The following is a 17,615-nucleotide window of genomic DNA, read 5'->3' as shown; positions in this document are numbered from 1 at the left end:
GGTGACCTTGGGCTAGTCACACGTCTCTGAAGTCTCTCAGCCCCACTCAGCTCACAGAGTGTTTGTTGTGGGGGAGGAAGGGAAAGGAGAATGTTAGCCGCTTTGAGACTCCTTCGGGTAGTGATAAAGCGGGATATCAAATCCAAGCTCTTCTTCTTCCCTTCGTTGCCTTCCCTGGTGTGGAATTTTAGATTGCGTCCGCCTCAGGGCAGAGGGCTTTTCCTGTCGTGGACCTTTTGCAAAGCAGAAAGCACTCGAAGGCACTGTTTTAATATAGAGTTACTCTCCCCATCCTGCAAGCAAAGGGAAAGGGCCGCTGCTCAGTGGTAGAGCATTCCCTTTGCCTGCAAAAGGTCTGGGTTCGAGCCCTGGCGACTCCAGAAAGAGCTGGGGGAGGGACTCCGGCCTGAAACTCCGGAGAGATGCTGCCAGCCAGTGTTGGCAGCACTAAGCTAGATGGATGCTGGTATAAGGCAGTTTTCTCTGATCCTAGCAGAAGAGACAAAGCAAGATGTTGATATGTGTGCCTATATACACTGCAAGCTTGCATCATTCTTATACCATTTTAACTACGGACGTCCCCCTGCCCCTGAAGAATCCTGGGAACAGGTGTGTGTTACTGAAGTTGGGAATCATTTCCTTAGCTCAGTCGTTCCCAAACTTTTAGTTCCATAAACCCATTTCCTGTGCCCCGCTATGAAACACATTGTTCAGAATAGTGGGTTGCACAACCAACTTAGGAAGAAAACAGCACAATAAAGTTCAAAACGGGAACAGTCAATTGTATGTGAATTCAAAATCCAGTTAAAACTATTAACTTAGCAGAAGTCGTGAACTTCTAGAATTAGGTAACCATTTACACCTGCAGCGGTCCCCTGCCCTTAGTGCCCCCTAGCTAATCACACCGCCCACCCCCAGGGAGCAGTATCACCCACCTGGGGAATCTTAGAGGGTTCTCATGCCCTCTCCAAAGTTACAATCTCCACGGTTTCCTGGGAAGAGGGAATGACCATTGAACTTGCTGAAATCTGCAGCTCAGTCACAGCAAACCAGGTTCAATCTGTGATGCAGGGATATCAAACTGGTTTGAATCTCGAGTCCAGCACCAGTGGCCCTGGCACCCGTGGTCAGCCAGCTTGGGCATTGGCTGAGACTTCCAGCAGCAATGAAGGGCCCAACAGTGGCCTAACTTGGCTGTGTCACCCTCTCCCCCTTCATTTCCCTCTGGTTGGAATTTAGCAGAAGACAGGGTACGGTGCCCCCTTTGAACAGAAGCCAAGCTCAGCTCACCCACACCACGGCTGCCTGCCATTTTTGTTTCCCCCACACGCAATGCCCCCATGATCTGTTGTCTGGGGCATGGCTTCCCAAACCACGGTCTGCGAGCTTCATTCAAGTGGCCCTGCGGTTTGGCCATGGATTTGTGGCTGAAGACGGAAGACAGCACGTCCATCACATTGCAGATTTCCTATTGATTTTTAAATGCATTTTTATGGCTGCTTTCATTCCTTAAATTGTATTTTATTGCATTAGCAATTCTAATTGTAACGTGATAACGAAATAAAAGAAGGAATGAAAACACAATTAAAAATCATACAGTATCTAGCACAGCACATTACAATTTGCTACGAGAAGCAGGGAAATCATTAAGGGGTCTGCTGGGACTGTCAGCATTTTTTTCCCAGCGGTCCGGGCAAGAAGAAGAAGAAAGGTTAAGAAGCATTTGTCTGGGGTCCAACTTGCACCTCCACAGGGCAATGTGGGGCTCACTGACAGTGCCAATGGGCTCCTTGGCTGTGGTGCAATGGGGCTCAGTTTCTGCACCAATCAGCTGTAACCATCAAGAGCAGCCTTTCTCAACCTGTGGGTCCCCAGATGTTGTTGGACTACAACTCCCATCAACCCTAGCTAGCAAGGCCAGAGCTCAGGGATGATGGGAGTTGTAGTCCAACAACATCTGGGGACTCACAGGTTGAGAACCACTGATCTAGAGGCTCCTGGCTCCCCACATCTACAGGGCTACAGGGAACAATGACCAGACTTTGTCTAGCATCAACACATTCACAACCCAACCAAAGCAACTCCCCCAAGCAAAGCACGGTCTCTAGCCAGCCTTGTCCCAGTATGAGATCCAGCCTCTTCATAGCATCCTCCCTCTGAAAGACCACATTTTGTTGGGGTTTTATGGAAGCACACCCTGGTATCAGCCATGTAAACTGGGAGTAGCAAAGCTCAGCCCTCGCTCTCCTGAGATGCAATTCATCCCATCTGAATTAAAAGCCCCAAGCCGCAGCCGTGCCATCAGGTCAAAAGCTAATCCCCTTGCAAATATATATATTATTTTCCGGCCCGTGAATCAACCAGCATCTCCTAAGCCCTCTTACATAAACTGTTGAAGGGTCCCCTGCTGTTCTCCGTCTCCCCTGAGCTTTTTGCAACAGCCGAAAACTTCACTGTGATTTGACATGGCGGTAAATGGATTCCTACTTAGCGGGACCCAGAATTCCACCTCGCCATTCCTATCAATGCCACCTATCTACCCTCAAATTATTATTATCAGCAGCAGCCAGTGGCGTAGCGTGGGGGGTGCAGGGGGGGCCGGCCGCACCGGGCGCAACATCTGGGATTAGGGCAAATCCACAGGTTAGGGGGCACAAATCCATGGGTTAGGGGGCGCAAATCCATGGGTTAGGGGGCGCAAATTACTTGCCTTGCCCCGGGTGCTGACAACCCACGCTACGCCACTGGCAGCAGCAGCGCAAACAAAACTTGCCAGCTGGTCCCAGGGTGGGTTGCGGCACTTTTAAAATTTAGAATTAAAAACAGTCAAAATATTACATTCATTAAAATAGAACGGCCCCTGAAAGCATACGTCTCAGATGTCCCAGGCCAGGATAAAGAGTTGTGTCTTCAGCATTCATTGAATGTGGCATAGTGAAGAAGCCAGATGCACTTCTGTGGGGAAGGAGTTCCATGACTTAGGGGCTGCCACAGAGAAGGCCCTCTCACGGACCACCACCCTGAGCTCTTGGGGGAGGTGGGTCTGCCCTCTGTTGCTCTTAGCACTTGGGAAGGTCTGTAGGGATGCCTAAAATCACCCCCCCCCTTTTCAGCCTAGCCCTCCTCCAGCTGCTTCCAGGCTCTCGTTATTTTGGGGTGGGATTCGCCTGAACACTGACAAATTCAGTTGATCTTGCGCAACAAACCTGCTTCCCCAAATGAGGAAAAGAGTGACGGGGGGAAATGGACCGGAAAGCATTGGTGCAACATCATCTAATCTCCCTGTAAACAAATCGGAAGGAATGCTCAACAGACAGGATGCCTGGAAGAGCCTTCTGATTCAACGCAGGGCTTCAGTTCCATCATCCCATTTCCCGGCAGAAACAACTTGATTTTCAGGATATATTAAGACAGAAATTGAGGATTGCTTGAGCTCGTCTTTTCGATGTCAGGATACACTCTTTTTAGGTATTTACAGGTGTGTCAAAATGTCAACACCTAATTAAACACAACTGAAAAGTAGCTCAGAGATACCAACTACAGCTGGGGTCCCCTGGTTACCTATGGGCATTACAGCACCCCAAAACACCCTCCTTGGTGCCCACAAAGACTCATTGCTTTATCTATTCCTTTAAAAAATGAGGGGCTTATTGGCAGTTGGGTTGGTGGTCCCTGGCTTCTTCTACTTTTTATTGGAGTTTTGTTTGGGGTAGGTGTTTTGTCTGGGTGATTTGGGTTTTCTTGGGGGGGGTGTTGTTCTGATCATTGCTAGTTTTTCCTCCTGTAAAATGGGCATTTTGTGGCACACACAGCAGTTTCCTAGATTTCCAGATGTGTCTCCAGGTTGGAAACCCTTGCCCTGGAGTGGAAAAGACCATACTGCTAAGAGAAAGGTCAGCCTATGTGGAATCAACCAAAGATATCTGCTGAGTGTGACCCCAAGTTGTGTGTGTCAGGTTGTCTCAGTGGGAAAGGTGAGAAGCAGAGCTCATGTCATCAGTTTTCGTGGAGGTCCATCTCCATCAAGAACCTCCTAAAATGTGCCATCTACTAAACATGGGAACAACTGCTTAGAAATTGGTATCTGAGTTTTTATTTTCCTCTCCTTCCTGCCCCCTTTTCCGTGTGTGTGTGTGTGTGTTGTTGTTGTTGTTGTTGTTTTAGATTGCAAGCCTGCAAGTAGGGACTGTTTTGTTTTGATTGTGTGTAAACCATTATGGGAATAATATTGGCAGAAGAGCAGCTTACACATGCACTAGAGAAATAAATACCTTAAAAATGCATTAACCCAAAGCATGAAATTTCTCTTTGCTTGCATGGACCAGTCACTGCAACCAACACTGGATTGGGCAAGACCAAGCAGAAACAGTTAAATTTGCTGTGACAAAAATTGCTGCATGCCCAACAACTTGATGAGGTAGGACACCACTAGACTCAGCCTCAACTGGGCCACCAAAGCCTTCTCCTCTAGGTTTTCGTCCACAATACAAGATCAACCAACATCTCCTTCAACCATGAACCCTTGCAGCAAACAGCCTTGTTAAAGAAGTCTCATTTCCCTACCTTCTGGTTCCGGATTCAAAGAACTAAGCCTCACCATAAAAAAAACAACACAAGCTGTCCACAAGGCTATTCCAAGTCGAGAACAAGCTCAAAGCTGCGGACCCATCAGGAGATGTGAAAATGGTCAACCAAAACAACCATCACCCAAGACGTCTTCTCAAATCCAGCACCCAAAACCAAGAAGGCAAAAAGTTGACGGGACTCCGGAAAACCACACACCAAACCACCAAACTGACATCACCCGGTTCAGGAGAGAAAGGATATGGGTTACAGACCAGTTTGAGACACCAGCTTCGTGGGCGAGTTGTCTGGTGAAGGCAGAAGAAGACAGTGGAGGCCAGTGCAGGGTAAGGGACCTGGTTCTCTCCCTCGTGGGCTGGATCCCGGGTGGATGATCCTGCCGAAGCCAGACTGTCCTGGATGGATTTACAAGCACTGAGGGTGTCCTCATCTTTCTCCTCCCCTGGCTGGGATGCCTTGCCGGTGGCTGCGCCGGAAGCTATGGGGACTTGCACCTCGTCGCTCGTCAGGGGCTGGAAAGGTTCTCTTCTCTCGCCATCAGTCATGATAGCAGCCGACACCTGGAGATGGTGGAGGACAAAAGAGTTAGGTGAAGAAGAGGGGGTGAGCTCTTGGGGAAGGGCAGACGACAACGAAGGGAGGCGTTGTTTTGGTAAGAACGTAAGAAGAGCCTACTGGATCAGGCCATCTAGTATAGCGTCCTGTTCTCAAAGAGGTCAACCAAATACCTGTGGGAAACCCGAAAGCAGGATTCAAGCACAAGAGCATGTTCCCCTCCTGTGGTTTCCAGGAACTGGCATTCAGAAGCATTGCTGATTCCAGCCGCAGAGGCTGAGCATAGCCATCCTGACTTAGCATCCATCAGTAGCCCTTTCCTCCATGAATCTGTCTCTTTTCAAGCAATAGGTTGGTAGCCATGACTGCCTCCTGTCAGAGGGAGTTCCACAGCTTAGTTTGTGCTAAAAAAAGGGGGGGGGAGTACTTTTCTTTTCTAGTGTAATGAGAGTGGGAGGGGGACTTTTCTCCACCCACTTTCCCCACGACATGCATAATTTTTATAAGCTTCCAACAGGTTGCTTCTGGATCAATGCAGGAATCTCAAGCAATAAATATAAAATATTGAGCCCCAAAGGGACCTCAGGGTCATCTAGTCTGACCCCGTTGTTGTTACTGTAGTAGTAGTACTCGTAGCACTATTATATATGATGTTTGCCACTCTGAGCCCTGCTTTGACTGGGGAGGGTGGGACATAAATAAAATTTGTTATTGTTATTGTTACTGTCGTAGTAGTAGTATTAGTACTATTGTGTGTGATGTTAGCTGCTCTGAGCCCTGCTTTGGCCGGGGAGGGTGGGATATAAATATTATTATTATTATTATTATTATTATTATTATTATTATTATTATTAAGTCCAACCCCCCCCCAATTCTGCTCTTTACCTCGGAGAGCAAAATGTCCTCTGCCAGCCCTGTCAAACAGCAATGGCCAGAATAAAGGCAGATACAACTTTAAGGAACCCCAGCCTGGTGACGTGGTTGGAGTGTTGGACTAGGACCTTGGCGACCACAGTTTGAATCCCTGCTCAGCCTGAAAAACTCACTGGGTGACCTTGGGCAAGTCACCAACTCTCCGCCTAACCTAGGCAAGCACGGTTACTTGGGAGTGATCCCCCTAGAACTTTGAGAGACTTCAAAAACTGCATCTTTTGTTGGTGCACACAATGTAATTCTTCTTTTTTCTTTTGCAAAAGCAGCCAACGGAGGGCTCCATTTTGGATCCGAGCCATGGGGGAGAGAGGTCTAAGCCTTTCCCCAAATACATTACACCCCCCACACGCCTTACTTCCCAAGCTGTTGTTAAACCGCAGGTGGAAAACATGCAGGCAGGCTTACATTTTAAAGCCCACATTTTCTGCCCCCCCTCCTTATGTGGCTGATAGGAGCTCCACAGTGATGTTATTGATCTGAACCACAATGTGGGGGTGGGTAAAGATACGAGCCCCCCTTGCTTCTGCCACACAGTGGGCCCGACTCAAACCAAGGCACACTTTTACAAAAATATATATATATAATTAAATCGTGAACTTCTAACACACAGCTCCCACGCAATGCCCAGTTCGGCCCTTACTTCTGAGTAAACATGCATATGACTGGCTGCAGGTCTGGCAAAAGTCTCATCTGTTGTTTTGGGGGCAGGGGATCTGCGTTCAAACCTCTCCCACCAAATGTAAATAGCTGTCTGTCTGTCTCTGCCTGAAATTTCTCAGGAGGGTGTGTATATGTGTGCAGGAGTGAGTGTTTTGAAAATCCCTGAAGCAGAGGTGAAACCAAGCAGGAATAAAGAAATAGGGAAAAGGAAGTAACAGCTGGGGAGGGGGTGCGTGTTTTCATTCATACACGAAGACAAATCGCTCCTTTTCTTGAAGCAGCCTGGGCCGGCTGGTTCATGAGGCAGGATGAGGCGGGTGCCTCAGGTGGCCAAACCCAAGGGGCACCTCTGTGGGTGCCCTCTTCCAGAGAAGCAGCCCTCACAAGATCTCACTGGAACGCAGAAATTACGCTTTGTGACCCCAGTAAGTCAAGCAGTGAGGGGGGGGGGGCAGGTCGAATTTCAGGCAGCAAAATTGGATGAGCCGCCCCTGGCATTCAATGTGGGTTTACAGGGGCAGCAATGGGCACTGCCAGCTTCTTCCCCACATCCATTGCCCCATATTCAGAGTAATCAAGTTGGGGCAACAATGTCCAGTTTTCGTTTAGCTTTCCATGTGAAGTCGCAGTAAAAGGAACACGGAATAACTCTACGTAAAGTGTGTTATGTGCGTGAGAGAGGCATCAGCGTAAGGAATTGGGGAAAGAGAGGTGTGAATGGGATAAATAAGAACGAGCCCTGCAGAATCAAACCAAAGCTTTCGTTCTGTTCCAGTCCTTCATCCTAGCCTAAGTAGGACATAACAGGGCACAGCCTTCCCCTGTGGTAGAGTGCCTCTAGCTATGGAGGCTTAATTTTGCTATCATGGCTGAGATGCATGAAGGAAGAAGAAGAAGAAGAAGAAGAAGAAGAAGAAGAAGAAGAAGAAGAAGAAGAAGAGGAGGAGGAGGAGGAGGGGTTTCTCAATGGCTATCAAGCTCCCTTCTTTTCAAGCCATAGCTCAGCGGCAAACATCTGCCGATGGAACTTAGGAGGAACTCTGGTGTGAAATCCTACAGAGTCAGTGCAGACAGTGTACACACTGCTAGTCAGTGTAGACAATGGTGATCAGTATGCAGCAGTGGCCCAACTCAGTTTAAGGCAGTTCCCTTTATTCCTGTCTTGTGGCAGTGAGTTCCACAAGTTAACATTGCCCAATGTGAAGGAAGACCGCCTTGAATCTACTACCTGTCAATGCCCTCTCTAGCTTTCTGAGAAGAAGGGAAGTGAAGAATGAACCAAAGGAAGCAGAAAGTTAAGAAGAATTAAATGGAATGGGTACAAATTATCCTTAGTATTGCTTACTTGCTGTAGCACTACTGAGATATACATGGTTGCTTTAAAATGGATGGGTCCCTGCCACAAACAGAGCTTTTTGGATAAGATACTTTGGTTACATCCAACTAAATCCTACTCAGCGTAGATCCTTTGAAATGAATGGTTGGCGTTTTCTTTCATTCGAGTGGGTCTACTCTGAGTAGGGCTAGCATCGGGTGGTGTAAATTTACATAGCGGGAGGAGGGGCAAGAAAGGCAAAGTAGGGTTGACTGCGAGCAAATGTGACAAGGAACTCAGAAATCGCTCTCCAAAGATGGCCTTGCAGGGCGAGAAAGGGTTAGCGAGACAGGAAAGAGTTAAGTGGGGGAGATGTGGAAAGATGGGGGGGGGGGTCAGAGAGAGAGAGTTAAATAGAAGCAGCAGAAGAGGAGAAAGAGAGAGGAAAGAGTTAAACCAGGCAGGCAAAACCTGAAGGTGGAATAGAAAGAAAAAGGGTGGAGAGCGAGAGAGATCCACGAGCTTCATTGTTCTCTAGCTCTCCGCAAGCGACCTCGGGTGGGTCTCTCCAAGCGGCAGCTTCGCCGCTGCTCCACGCGGACCATTTGGGGGTGGGGGAGGACGCGTGTCTCTCCCCCCACCACCACCTGCATGGTCTAAGTGGGGGAGGAGTGAGATATCTATAGCTATTCAAAAATAATTCAATAAATTCAGTAAAAGGGGAATGTGGGAAAAGGTGAGGTTGTCCCCAGAAGCCAGGCGGAGACGCACATTTCTCAAAGGGAAGGCGAGAAAGAGGAGAGGGGTCGATGGGTAGCGAAAGAATGTGAGGCACAGCGTCTCTCCCCGCTCCCCAATCTTGGGCTTCTAGTTTCTGAAAGAAGCGAGGGGTGAAGGGGCGAAATGAGAGACGGGATGGATATTTTTTTTGAGGGGTGGGGGTGGGAAGGAGATGCGCTTGCCACAAAGTCATTGTTCAAACGCGAGTGGGAACCGAAGGGGTCGGGAAGAGCTGGGCGGTTCAACCTCCCGGCTCGCTCCCGGAATCTGGACCCGTTTACTCGGAAGTAAGCCCCTCTCACCTACCCAGCCTCCAAGTTCCAGTATCCTCTTGCGCGCACGCTGCCTCGTAGAGAGCGGAAGTATGCCCTGTTGGAACTCTGCGGGGGTATACTCCCGAGTAAATGTGAAGAGGATCGGGGCCCAAAAAGGCTTTGGGGAGGGGGAGAGGCTGCCTGGACACTTCTCCCCCCATCCCCCACTCTGACAGGCACTTGGGGAGGGAGGTACCGCCTTACCTTAGTTTCACGGACCTCTGTCTTCCCACACGCATAGCCGTCTCTTTTGCCGTTCACATCCGACCAGGCAGCAAAAATCTACTTCCAAGGACTCGGAGCGGAGAGCGGCAGGATTCCCCCCCTCCTCGCTCTCGCTCTCTCTCCACCTCCCCTGGGGATAGGAGGTCTCCAGCAATGTCAATCCCACGAGCAGCTCCGGAGAGAGGGAGAGGTGGGTGGGTGCCCTGAGAGAGGGTCAGGGAAGGAAGCCTCTCATCCTCGGTGCCCGAAGCATGCCTGATCTCTTTCCTCTCCCCACCCGCAAGGAGACCCCACCTCTCCTTTTGCGGGGGGGGGGGCTTCTCTTTACTCTCCTGTGATCCCCCCCAAGGAAGGATGGAAAACCGTTCTTCTTCCAAATTGGCTCCGGTCCTCTTTGCACCAAGAATTGGAGCGGAGGGGTGCGATGGGTGAGGGACACAGTCAGTTCCACCAAATCGTTTGCAGAAGGGTAAAAAGAAGAGAGAGATATATAAAAAATAGAGATATAGAGATATATATGTGAGCTAGAGAAAGAGAAAGAGAGAAAAGAACCACACGGCGCCGAAGAGCGCTTCGCCTTTGCGCACACGGGAAACTTCAGACTTCACCGAGGGGAGGGGAGGGAAAAGGGGGTGGAGAGAAAGCGAGAAAGGGGGTGGGGAGCCCGGAGAGCGGCTGGAAGCAGAGCCACGCGAGCGAGCCGAGAGAGGGAGAGGGAGAAAGGGCTCCCACCCAGCTGAGCGGCAGCGGCGGGATGCCGAGCCGTGCGCTTTGGAGAGAGCTCCATGCGTAAAAGTACCCCGGGCGCATGGCCCAGAAGAGCCCGAGAGTGGCCGGTCTTCAGGACTCGCCGCCGCTTTGGAGAGGCGGTGTGCGCCGACCTCAGTGCGTATAATGATAAAGGAAATGGACTGGGGGGGCTGCAGGAGGGTGGGGTTGCACGGTTCCCCCCCGCCTCAGTTCTTTCTGTCCTCAAACTGCTGCTAAATGCTCTACCCCGCCCCCATTACGCTTTCGCTCCCTTCGTTTCCTTTGTTCTCTCTTGCAACTGGCGCTACCCAAGGTGGCTGTGCGTTGAAGGTCACTCTGCGAGCGGTTCAGAAGTTCAGCTGTTCTGCGGGGAGGGGGGAGGGGGGGATAACCCATTCCAGGTGGGCACACGGTCTCCGGAAAGGGATAGGATGGGAAGGTTGGGGGAGTTTCGGGGACCACCGCTAGATAATCCACAGCCTCGCCCTCTTCCCGGGGTGGGGTTCATATAGCAAGGCTGCTGGAGGGAGGAGGGGAAGATGGGGGATAACTCCGGCGCCCATCTCCGCTGAGGACCGCAAAGCTGCCCACGTCTACGTTGACCCGCTTCCCCTCCACACTCTCCTGAAATCGCAGGACTTGGAATTCCCAACGCGCGGGAATGCAAAGCGAGCGTGGTGATGTTCCATTAGAGGCTGAATCAGACAAGGATTCCGAAGAGGAAAAGGCTCCCACTCTCCTCCCATGAAGTCGTATTTTTAACCCCAAACTCACTGCTCATCTCCTGCATTTTTGACATTTTCGCATCTGGAGAAGCAAACCCAATATTCTCTACCCTCCCAGCCACCTACAAAAAAGTAGGTCACCTTAATGATGCCACGGAGTTACTGTAAATCAGTCTCTGCCAATTCTGCTGCCCTGGAGATGTTTTGGACCACAATCCCCACCCACCCAAAGCAGCTGTTTTAGGCCAAAACATCTGGAAGGTACCAGGTTGGCACCAGCTGCTGTCAACTGTGCTCATTCCCCATCCTTAATGATTTAGAGATTCAGATACTTCAGCGCCAGCCTTACATGAAGAAGCGGGTTTTGGGAACCCACATTTGTGGGTTCTGATTGTGCAACTGATAGGCTGTTTTGCTATATTTTTATCACCATGGGAGGGGGGCACTTGAATGTTCTTGACCACCCTCTGGGCCTGTGCCAGCTTGTAGATTCTCTTAAAATGACATTCCAATAAATGGAGGTGCCAGAGAAGGTCGATTATAGGAGATAAATGTTCTCCCTTGGTGCACACATGTGTGGAAGGGGAAATCCTGCCCTGATCGGATGCATTAACTTTCTGGGATGCATTAATGATAATCAGGCAAAGCAGGTAACACCCCCCACTAGCAATGCAATTGTCTGTCATTTTCACTTTTCTCTGTTTCTCAGTTTTCCAATCTTAAATTCATTTCTCCGTATTTCTGCAGCTATCTGCGTTAAAAAAACACCACAACCCCATGAAAATTCACCAGCAATTTAATGCAAGTTTCTCCCAATCAACACATTTCCGAGTGCAGCTTTGACTAAGACATACATTTTTTGCAAGCGATTCCCCCTAATATAATGCATTTTAAAGGAACTTTCCACTAATACATACATTTTTCTGCCCACTTTCCCCTGAAAGACCTAGCTTTGTCAACTTTGCTTGGAGAATTGCTTTGCATAATTCAGAGAAGTGTGTATTTCAAAGGATGGCTGTGTTTAGGTTCTCATGTTTTCGGAAGATGTAAACGTGATACAAACAGGTTTAAATGTGACCCAAATCAAACTTCTTGCCCATCCCTAAGCATTGGACACGATGGCTGTGGCAGAAGGTCTAACAATGTCTGAGGAGAACACCATGCTTTATAACCAGTAGGCTTTTGATTTCTTCCAAGGAAGTGAGTTTTCATAGATGGGAATAGAAGGTGGGCCAGATTGTGTCATTTGGACCAGGCCCCATCGCTCTCGCTCTCTCTCTCTCTCTCTCTCTCTCTCTCTCTCTCTCATTACTTTGTTTACAGTAGGTGTGAGGAACCTTTGGCCTGAAGAGTTCGGATTTGATATCCCGCTTTATCACTACCCTAAGGAGTCTCAAAGCGGGTAACCATCTCCTTTCCCTTCCTCCCCCACAACAAACACTCTGTGAGTGGGGCTGAGAGACTTCAGAGAAGTGTGACTTGCCCAAGGTCACCCAGTAGCTGCATGTGGAGGAGTGGGGAAGTGAACCCGGTTCACCAGATTACGAGTCCACTGCTCTGAACCACTACACCACACAGCGGTGACTGGACTCCAGCTCAACCACATCCCTGTTGTTGGCCAGGGGCATACCATGAGGAGGGTGACGGGGGCCATGGCCCTGGGTTCAGATTTTTAAAGGAAGTGAGGGGCACAACTAGGTGCCCCCACAACAGTCTCCCTTCCCTCACCAAGTCGTACCTGGGCCGGGCCTCCAGGACTGGGGCAGTGGTAGCACCTCCCTCTCTCACTCACCGCTGGCTCAGACTGCTGCGACTCGGTTGGCAGAGAGGGCTTGGGTTGGCGCGGCCACCTTCCACACCTGCTCCCCCCTGTAGCATGCGCATACATGCCCCAGGCACCAAGAACCCATGCTGTGCCCCTGCTGTTGGCCATGCGGCCCAGGGCTGATGAGACTTGAAGTTCAACAACATGCAGAGTGCCACAAGTTTCTCATTCCTGGTTTACTTGGCTGCTTTCCCTTTGAAAGCCAATCTGAAGACATAGAAATCAGCAGATGTAAACTTCAGGCACATTTGCCTTTTAAGGATTTAGCAATGCCCCTGGAAGGGCCAACATTTAATGATGAAAAGGCAAAGAAGAGATCTCCCTGCAGACCGGCTGCCTTCTCCCCCAGGACCTCTGAAAACTGACGGGTTTATTATATTCAATTTGCAAATACAGGCCTTGCCGCTATTCATTGCCGGTTAATAACTGAGAATTGATTGAAAATGGAGGTCAGAGTTTCTCGAGAACAGAGATGAGAACTAATGGAGAACAACGTTCAAACGCAGCCGCATCCCCATGCACAAACACACAGAGTTTGATTATGCCGCTGCGAGGTTGTGATGAACGGAAGGTTGGTTACCAGAACTCCACTTCTTATTCCGGAAAGGGAAGCGGCAGCCCTGAATCGGAGGACGTGAGCCTGCCTGATGAAGGCTGAAGCTCATGGACAAGAAAGGCAGCTAATTAGGGGGAAATAAATTGTGCTGTGCGACGGAGGATTTGTGTGTTTGATCCGGGGATGCCTTGCTCGTGAAAAATCATTTTCCTATTGTACATGTGTTTGTGCTCTAAAGCAGAACTGGTGTGTGTGTGTTGACCTTGACTTGATTTGGAGTGGGAGGGGAGCAGAGAGCTCCAGAAAAGAAGGAAGAAAATGAGAGTTTGGCTAAAAACGGAAGGCGTGGGGGAGGGAGAAGAGCAATCTCCAAGTGTCATGAGATGTTCTTGGCTGTTTTCCCCAAAGGAAAGCCTTTTCCATTTCATATGCCTTTGCTGCTGCTGCTTCTTTTTCTTCCTCTGCTTTTCTCAGTGCTTTCTAAGCCGTGCATACAATGTAACGGCAAACAGAGCCGTCTCTAAAGATATCTCCCGTCCTATGTCAAGGCTACATGGTAAAGTTCAGCCACTACCCACAGCAGACCTTTGGAAATGAGTTTCTGCACCTGGAATCAGCATGTCCAACTTGACCTTTCCGAAGGCCATTTTCAGGCGGAGTGTTCAAAGTCTCCCCAGTGGCTCCACCAAGGAAGGCTGCCATGCTGGAAGCTGCTTTGGTATCTGAGTAGATATGAACTCAAGACCTAGGAAGATGAGATGAGCCTGGCTGGATCACTGGCCCTTCTATCCAGTATCCTGTTTTCATAGTAGCCACCCAGGTGCCTCTAAGAAACCAATAAGCAAGACCTGAACACTTTCAGGGGCAGACTTTGGTCTTTCAAAGTTCAGCGGTGCCCTGTGCGAGGACAAAATCCAGCCTCTTGCCTTCCAGTCTACTGAATTCACTACAATGTCCCATGGCGCCCCCTAGGCTCAGCCCCCAGTAAAGCGGAACCAGTCGTGCTGCCTTAAATCTGCCTTTGACACTTCTGAGGCTTCCAGCAACTGCTATTCAGAAACATTACTGCCTCTGAAAGGCAGATTCTGCAAACTCAGGGTCCCTGAAGTGAGTTGCTGGAACTAAGCTCAAAATAGTTTTCTGCTTCACCGATGAGCCAGGGTCTAAAGCAGGCATAGGCAAACTCGGCCCTCCAGATGTTTTGGGACTACAACTCCCATCATCCCTAGCTAACAGGACCAGTGGTCAGGGATGATGGGATTTGTAGTCTCAAAACATCTGGAGGGCTGAGTTTGCCAATGCCTGGTCTAAAGGCCCTACCCCTTGATTTTATTCAAAGCCAGGCCAATCAAAAAGCTTCGTGCTTCCAACAAATCACAGAGCCCAATATGTCACTCTTCTACGTGTGCAAAGATGGTCGTGAAGCCCCACTTACACACACACACACACACACACACACACACACACACACACATACATATACACACACACCACACAATCAGTCCAATCCTGAGGGCAGGATCCACAGGGGCAACAGATCCCAATGTTGAGCTTTGTTCCCTGCTTGTTCCTCATGGGGATCTTCACTCACCCCTTCTTCCCTGGTGGGGAAGGGTGTGTGTGCCAATTTATGGTTCACCTCAGGTGCCAGAATGTTGTGGGCTGGCCCTACACACACACACACACACACACACACACCCCTAGCTTGCTCAACCAGGGCATGGTTATCCTGGTCCAGAAAGTTCTTGACATCCCATTACAGTGGTACCTCAGGTTACAGACGCTTCAGGTTACAGAAAACAAGATAACAAACTGTTTATAAAAGAATGGAAATGGTTTATTGAATATTTACAAAACAAACTGTAAACAGATAAGAACATTGGCAGGATTATTGCAATTTCTGTTCTCATCCTGAAGCAAAGTTCTTAACCCGAGGTACTATTTCTGGGTTAGCGGAGTCTGTAACCTGAAGCGTCTGTAACCTGAAGCGTCTGTAAGCGAGGTACCACTGTTCCTTGGGTTAAGAACTTTGCTTCAGGATGAGAACAGAAATTGTGTGGTGGCGGCACAGCAGGAGGCCCCATTAGCTAAAGTGGTGCCTCAGCTTAAGAACAGTTTCAGGTTAAGAACGGACCTCCGGAACAAATTAAGTTCTTGTTACTGAAAAGTTTTTGTTACTGTTTTAAAGTGAAATTTTGAGGGGCAGCAGGCTGTGCTTATGAGATGACAATTTCTCTAGTGTAGGGGATGGGAGACTGGGGGGCTTCTAGATGGCGTTGGACTCCACTTCCCATCAGCTCTGGTGAATAATCAAGTATTATAGGAGTTGCAGTCCAACAACATGGGAGGGCCAAAGACTCCCCAACTCCTAATTTAGTACATTCCTCCCCCCCCCCAAAAGCCCCACAATTGCTCGCAGACATACAGGACTCTTTTGTCAGCAAGCTTCCAGCATGATAGGGCATTCTGAAAGCATCATGTGACTAAAATGATGTCACATGATGCATATTTTCTTCAGGAAGCCCCATCAGGCCAGGACATTGTCTGCAAAGAGTCTCAGGTGCAGAGCTTTTTACAAAAATGCATGTGCTAAATGAAGAGTTGGAAAAGATTCTGAAAACGAGCAAGGGGTTTGCATGGCTTCCCTGGGAGGAAAGGTTGCAGCATTTGTGACTTTCCTATAGACCTGTGCTCCTTTTTTTAAAAAAAAAATTGGCAAGTCCTAGGCTCTGTGGTTTAACCTACAGCACCACCTGCGCCCCATGACCTGAGCTAGTATAAGGTAATTTCATAGATATTCAAGTTTGGTTCAGCTTCACTCGCCAGCCCAGGCAATTGACTGCAGGGACCATGAAGTAAAGAACAGACACAGGTCAGGATTTGGGCATGGGAACAAAGAGTGGGTGCCCGGCCACTTCACTGGGAATTTTGTGGGTGCATGGGCATGCAGGGTCCCAGGGAGTTGGCTCCATTGATGGCAACCCTGGTCTTCTGTCTCCAATCCTGATGGGAAAACAGCCCCCTGCATCCCCCCCCCCCCGATTTCCTGTTCATGCATTCCAGAGCTAAACACACACATCGGGCATGTCAATGCACCCTCAAGAAAAAAACGGTGGCGCAATGTGGAGTCATCAGCCTGCCACGATTCTGCTGAGGTTTGTGGAAGGCTGGTTTTCTGTGGCACAATGCCATCCATAGTTGCATGGCTCACATCCCCACTAATGCAGGCCAATGCTCTAAGGGGGCGCTTTAGAGTGTCATTCTGTGACCATGCACCTCAGAAGGGGCGCAATACATGCTTCCTTCTCCCTGACCGTGCATATATTTCTATAGTGGTAATTAAAGAACAGGCCTCTTGCCTCTCGAGTTCTTGTAAAATGCTGTATGCACTTATCTCCTGCTGGTAAGTGAACTTTTTTTTTTAATAGATCATAAGAAAATAATGGAATTCATAGCTGAGTTTGGGAGGTAGATCTGTCTCCTGATAAGATCATGCACTTTTATAGAAAGTATTTTGTACAGGCCCTTTCTTCAGAGCTGCGTGCATTTTGATGTGCTTGTTTTGGAGTGGCCATTTGTGTGCCTCTATTTAAATTGAGCCAAAAATACCTCCAGTGGTACCTCAGGTTACATACGCTTCAGGTTACATACACTTCAGGTTACATACACTTCAGGTTACATACACTCCGTTAACCCAGAAATAGTGCTTCAGGTTAAAAACTTTGCTTCAGGATGAGAACAGAAATTGTGCTCCGGTGGCACGGCAGCAGCAGGAGGCCCCATTAGCTAAAGTGGTGCTTCAGGTTAAGAACAGTTTCAGGTTAAGTACGGACCTCCGGAACAAATTAAGTACTTAACCTGAGGTACCACTGTATACCCAACTGACACCAACAACCAAAGGTTAGCCATGTTTGCCCATAAGAAATAAAACCTCCATATTAGGACATTATTGTCATTTGCCCTTAATATGTTTGTTGGGCAGAAGTGCCTGGCTGGGTCAGGACAGAGGAGTGGCCAACAGAGGACCACATGGAGCAATCCAGTGGGCTGGGCATGTCTCTACCCAGGTCAGGAGAGCCCAAGGAGGATCTTGGGAAAGATTCGGAGGTCTTGAGGGGGACATTCCGCTTCTCCCAGGCCTTTAGTTACCATAAGTAAACCACCTATGGCCTTTCAAAGTGGTATGTGTGTGTGTATTATTGTTTTTGTTTGTTATTATGCATTTTTGTGCTTTTATATTTTAAACCACCCTGTGATCATTAGGTGAAGGGTGGGATAGAAATTTAATAATAAAAATAAGAAATGCTTTCATCATATACCCAAGTTGTCACATAAAAGTGTTCAGGCTTTCAGATTCACCAGGACTCTTGGCTTCAACATCAGCCAACTTCTT

General features: G+C 48.9%; 1 protein-coding gene and 1 long non-coding RNA gene across 4 annotated transcripts in view; one reads left to right on the top strand and one right to left on the bottom strand.

Moving 5' to 3' along the window:
* Positions 1–10,044, bottom strand: part of CACNA1H (calcium voltage-gated channel subunit alpha1 H) — a 370,065-nt gene extending 360,021 nt beyond the window's left edge. For all 3 annotated transcript variants that reach the window (XM_077918649.1, XM_077918651.1, XM_077918650.1), the window contains exons 1-2: positions 9,346–10,044; positions 4,829–5,144 (exon numbers count right to left, since the gene is read on the bottom strand). In XM_077918649.1, the coding sequence (XP_077774775.1) occupies positions 4,829–5,129 (301 nt within the window). In that variant the 5' untranslated portion in view covers positions 5,130–5,144; positions 9,346–10,044. The remainder of the gene's footprint in view (positions 1–4,828; positions 5,145–9,345) is intronic.
* Positions 10,028–13,437, top strand: LOC144325445 (uncharacterized). Its single transcript, XR_013390603.1, has 2 exons — positions 10,028–10,251; positions 12,165–13,437. It is a non-coding gene; the product is annotated as an uncharacterized LOC144325445 (long non-coding RNA).
* Positions 13,438–17,615: the final 4,178 nt, after the last annotated feature.

Source organism: Podarcis muralis, chromosome 14 (assembly GCF_964188315.1).
Source record: "Podarcis muralis chromosome 14, rPodMur119.hap1.1, whole genome shotgun sequence".
NCBI classification, from domain to species: Eukaryota; Metazoa; Chordata; class Lepidosauria; order Squamata; family Lacertidae; genus Podarcis; species Podarcis muralis.
Note: the sequence above shows the minus strand (reverse complement) of the source record. Positions and strands in the feature narration are given on the sequence as shown.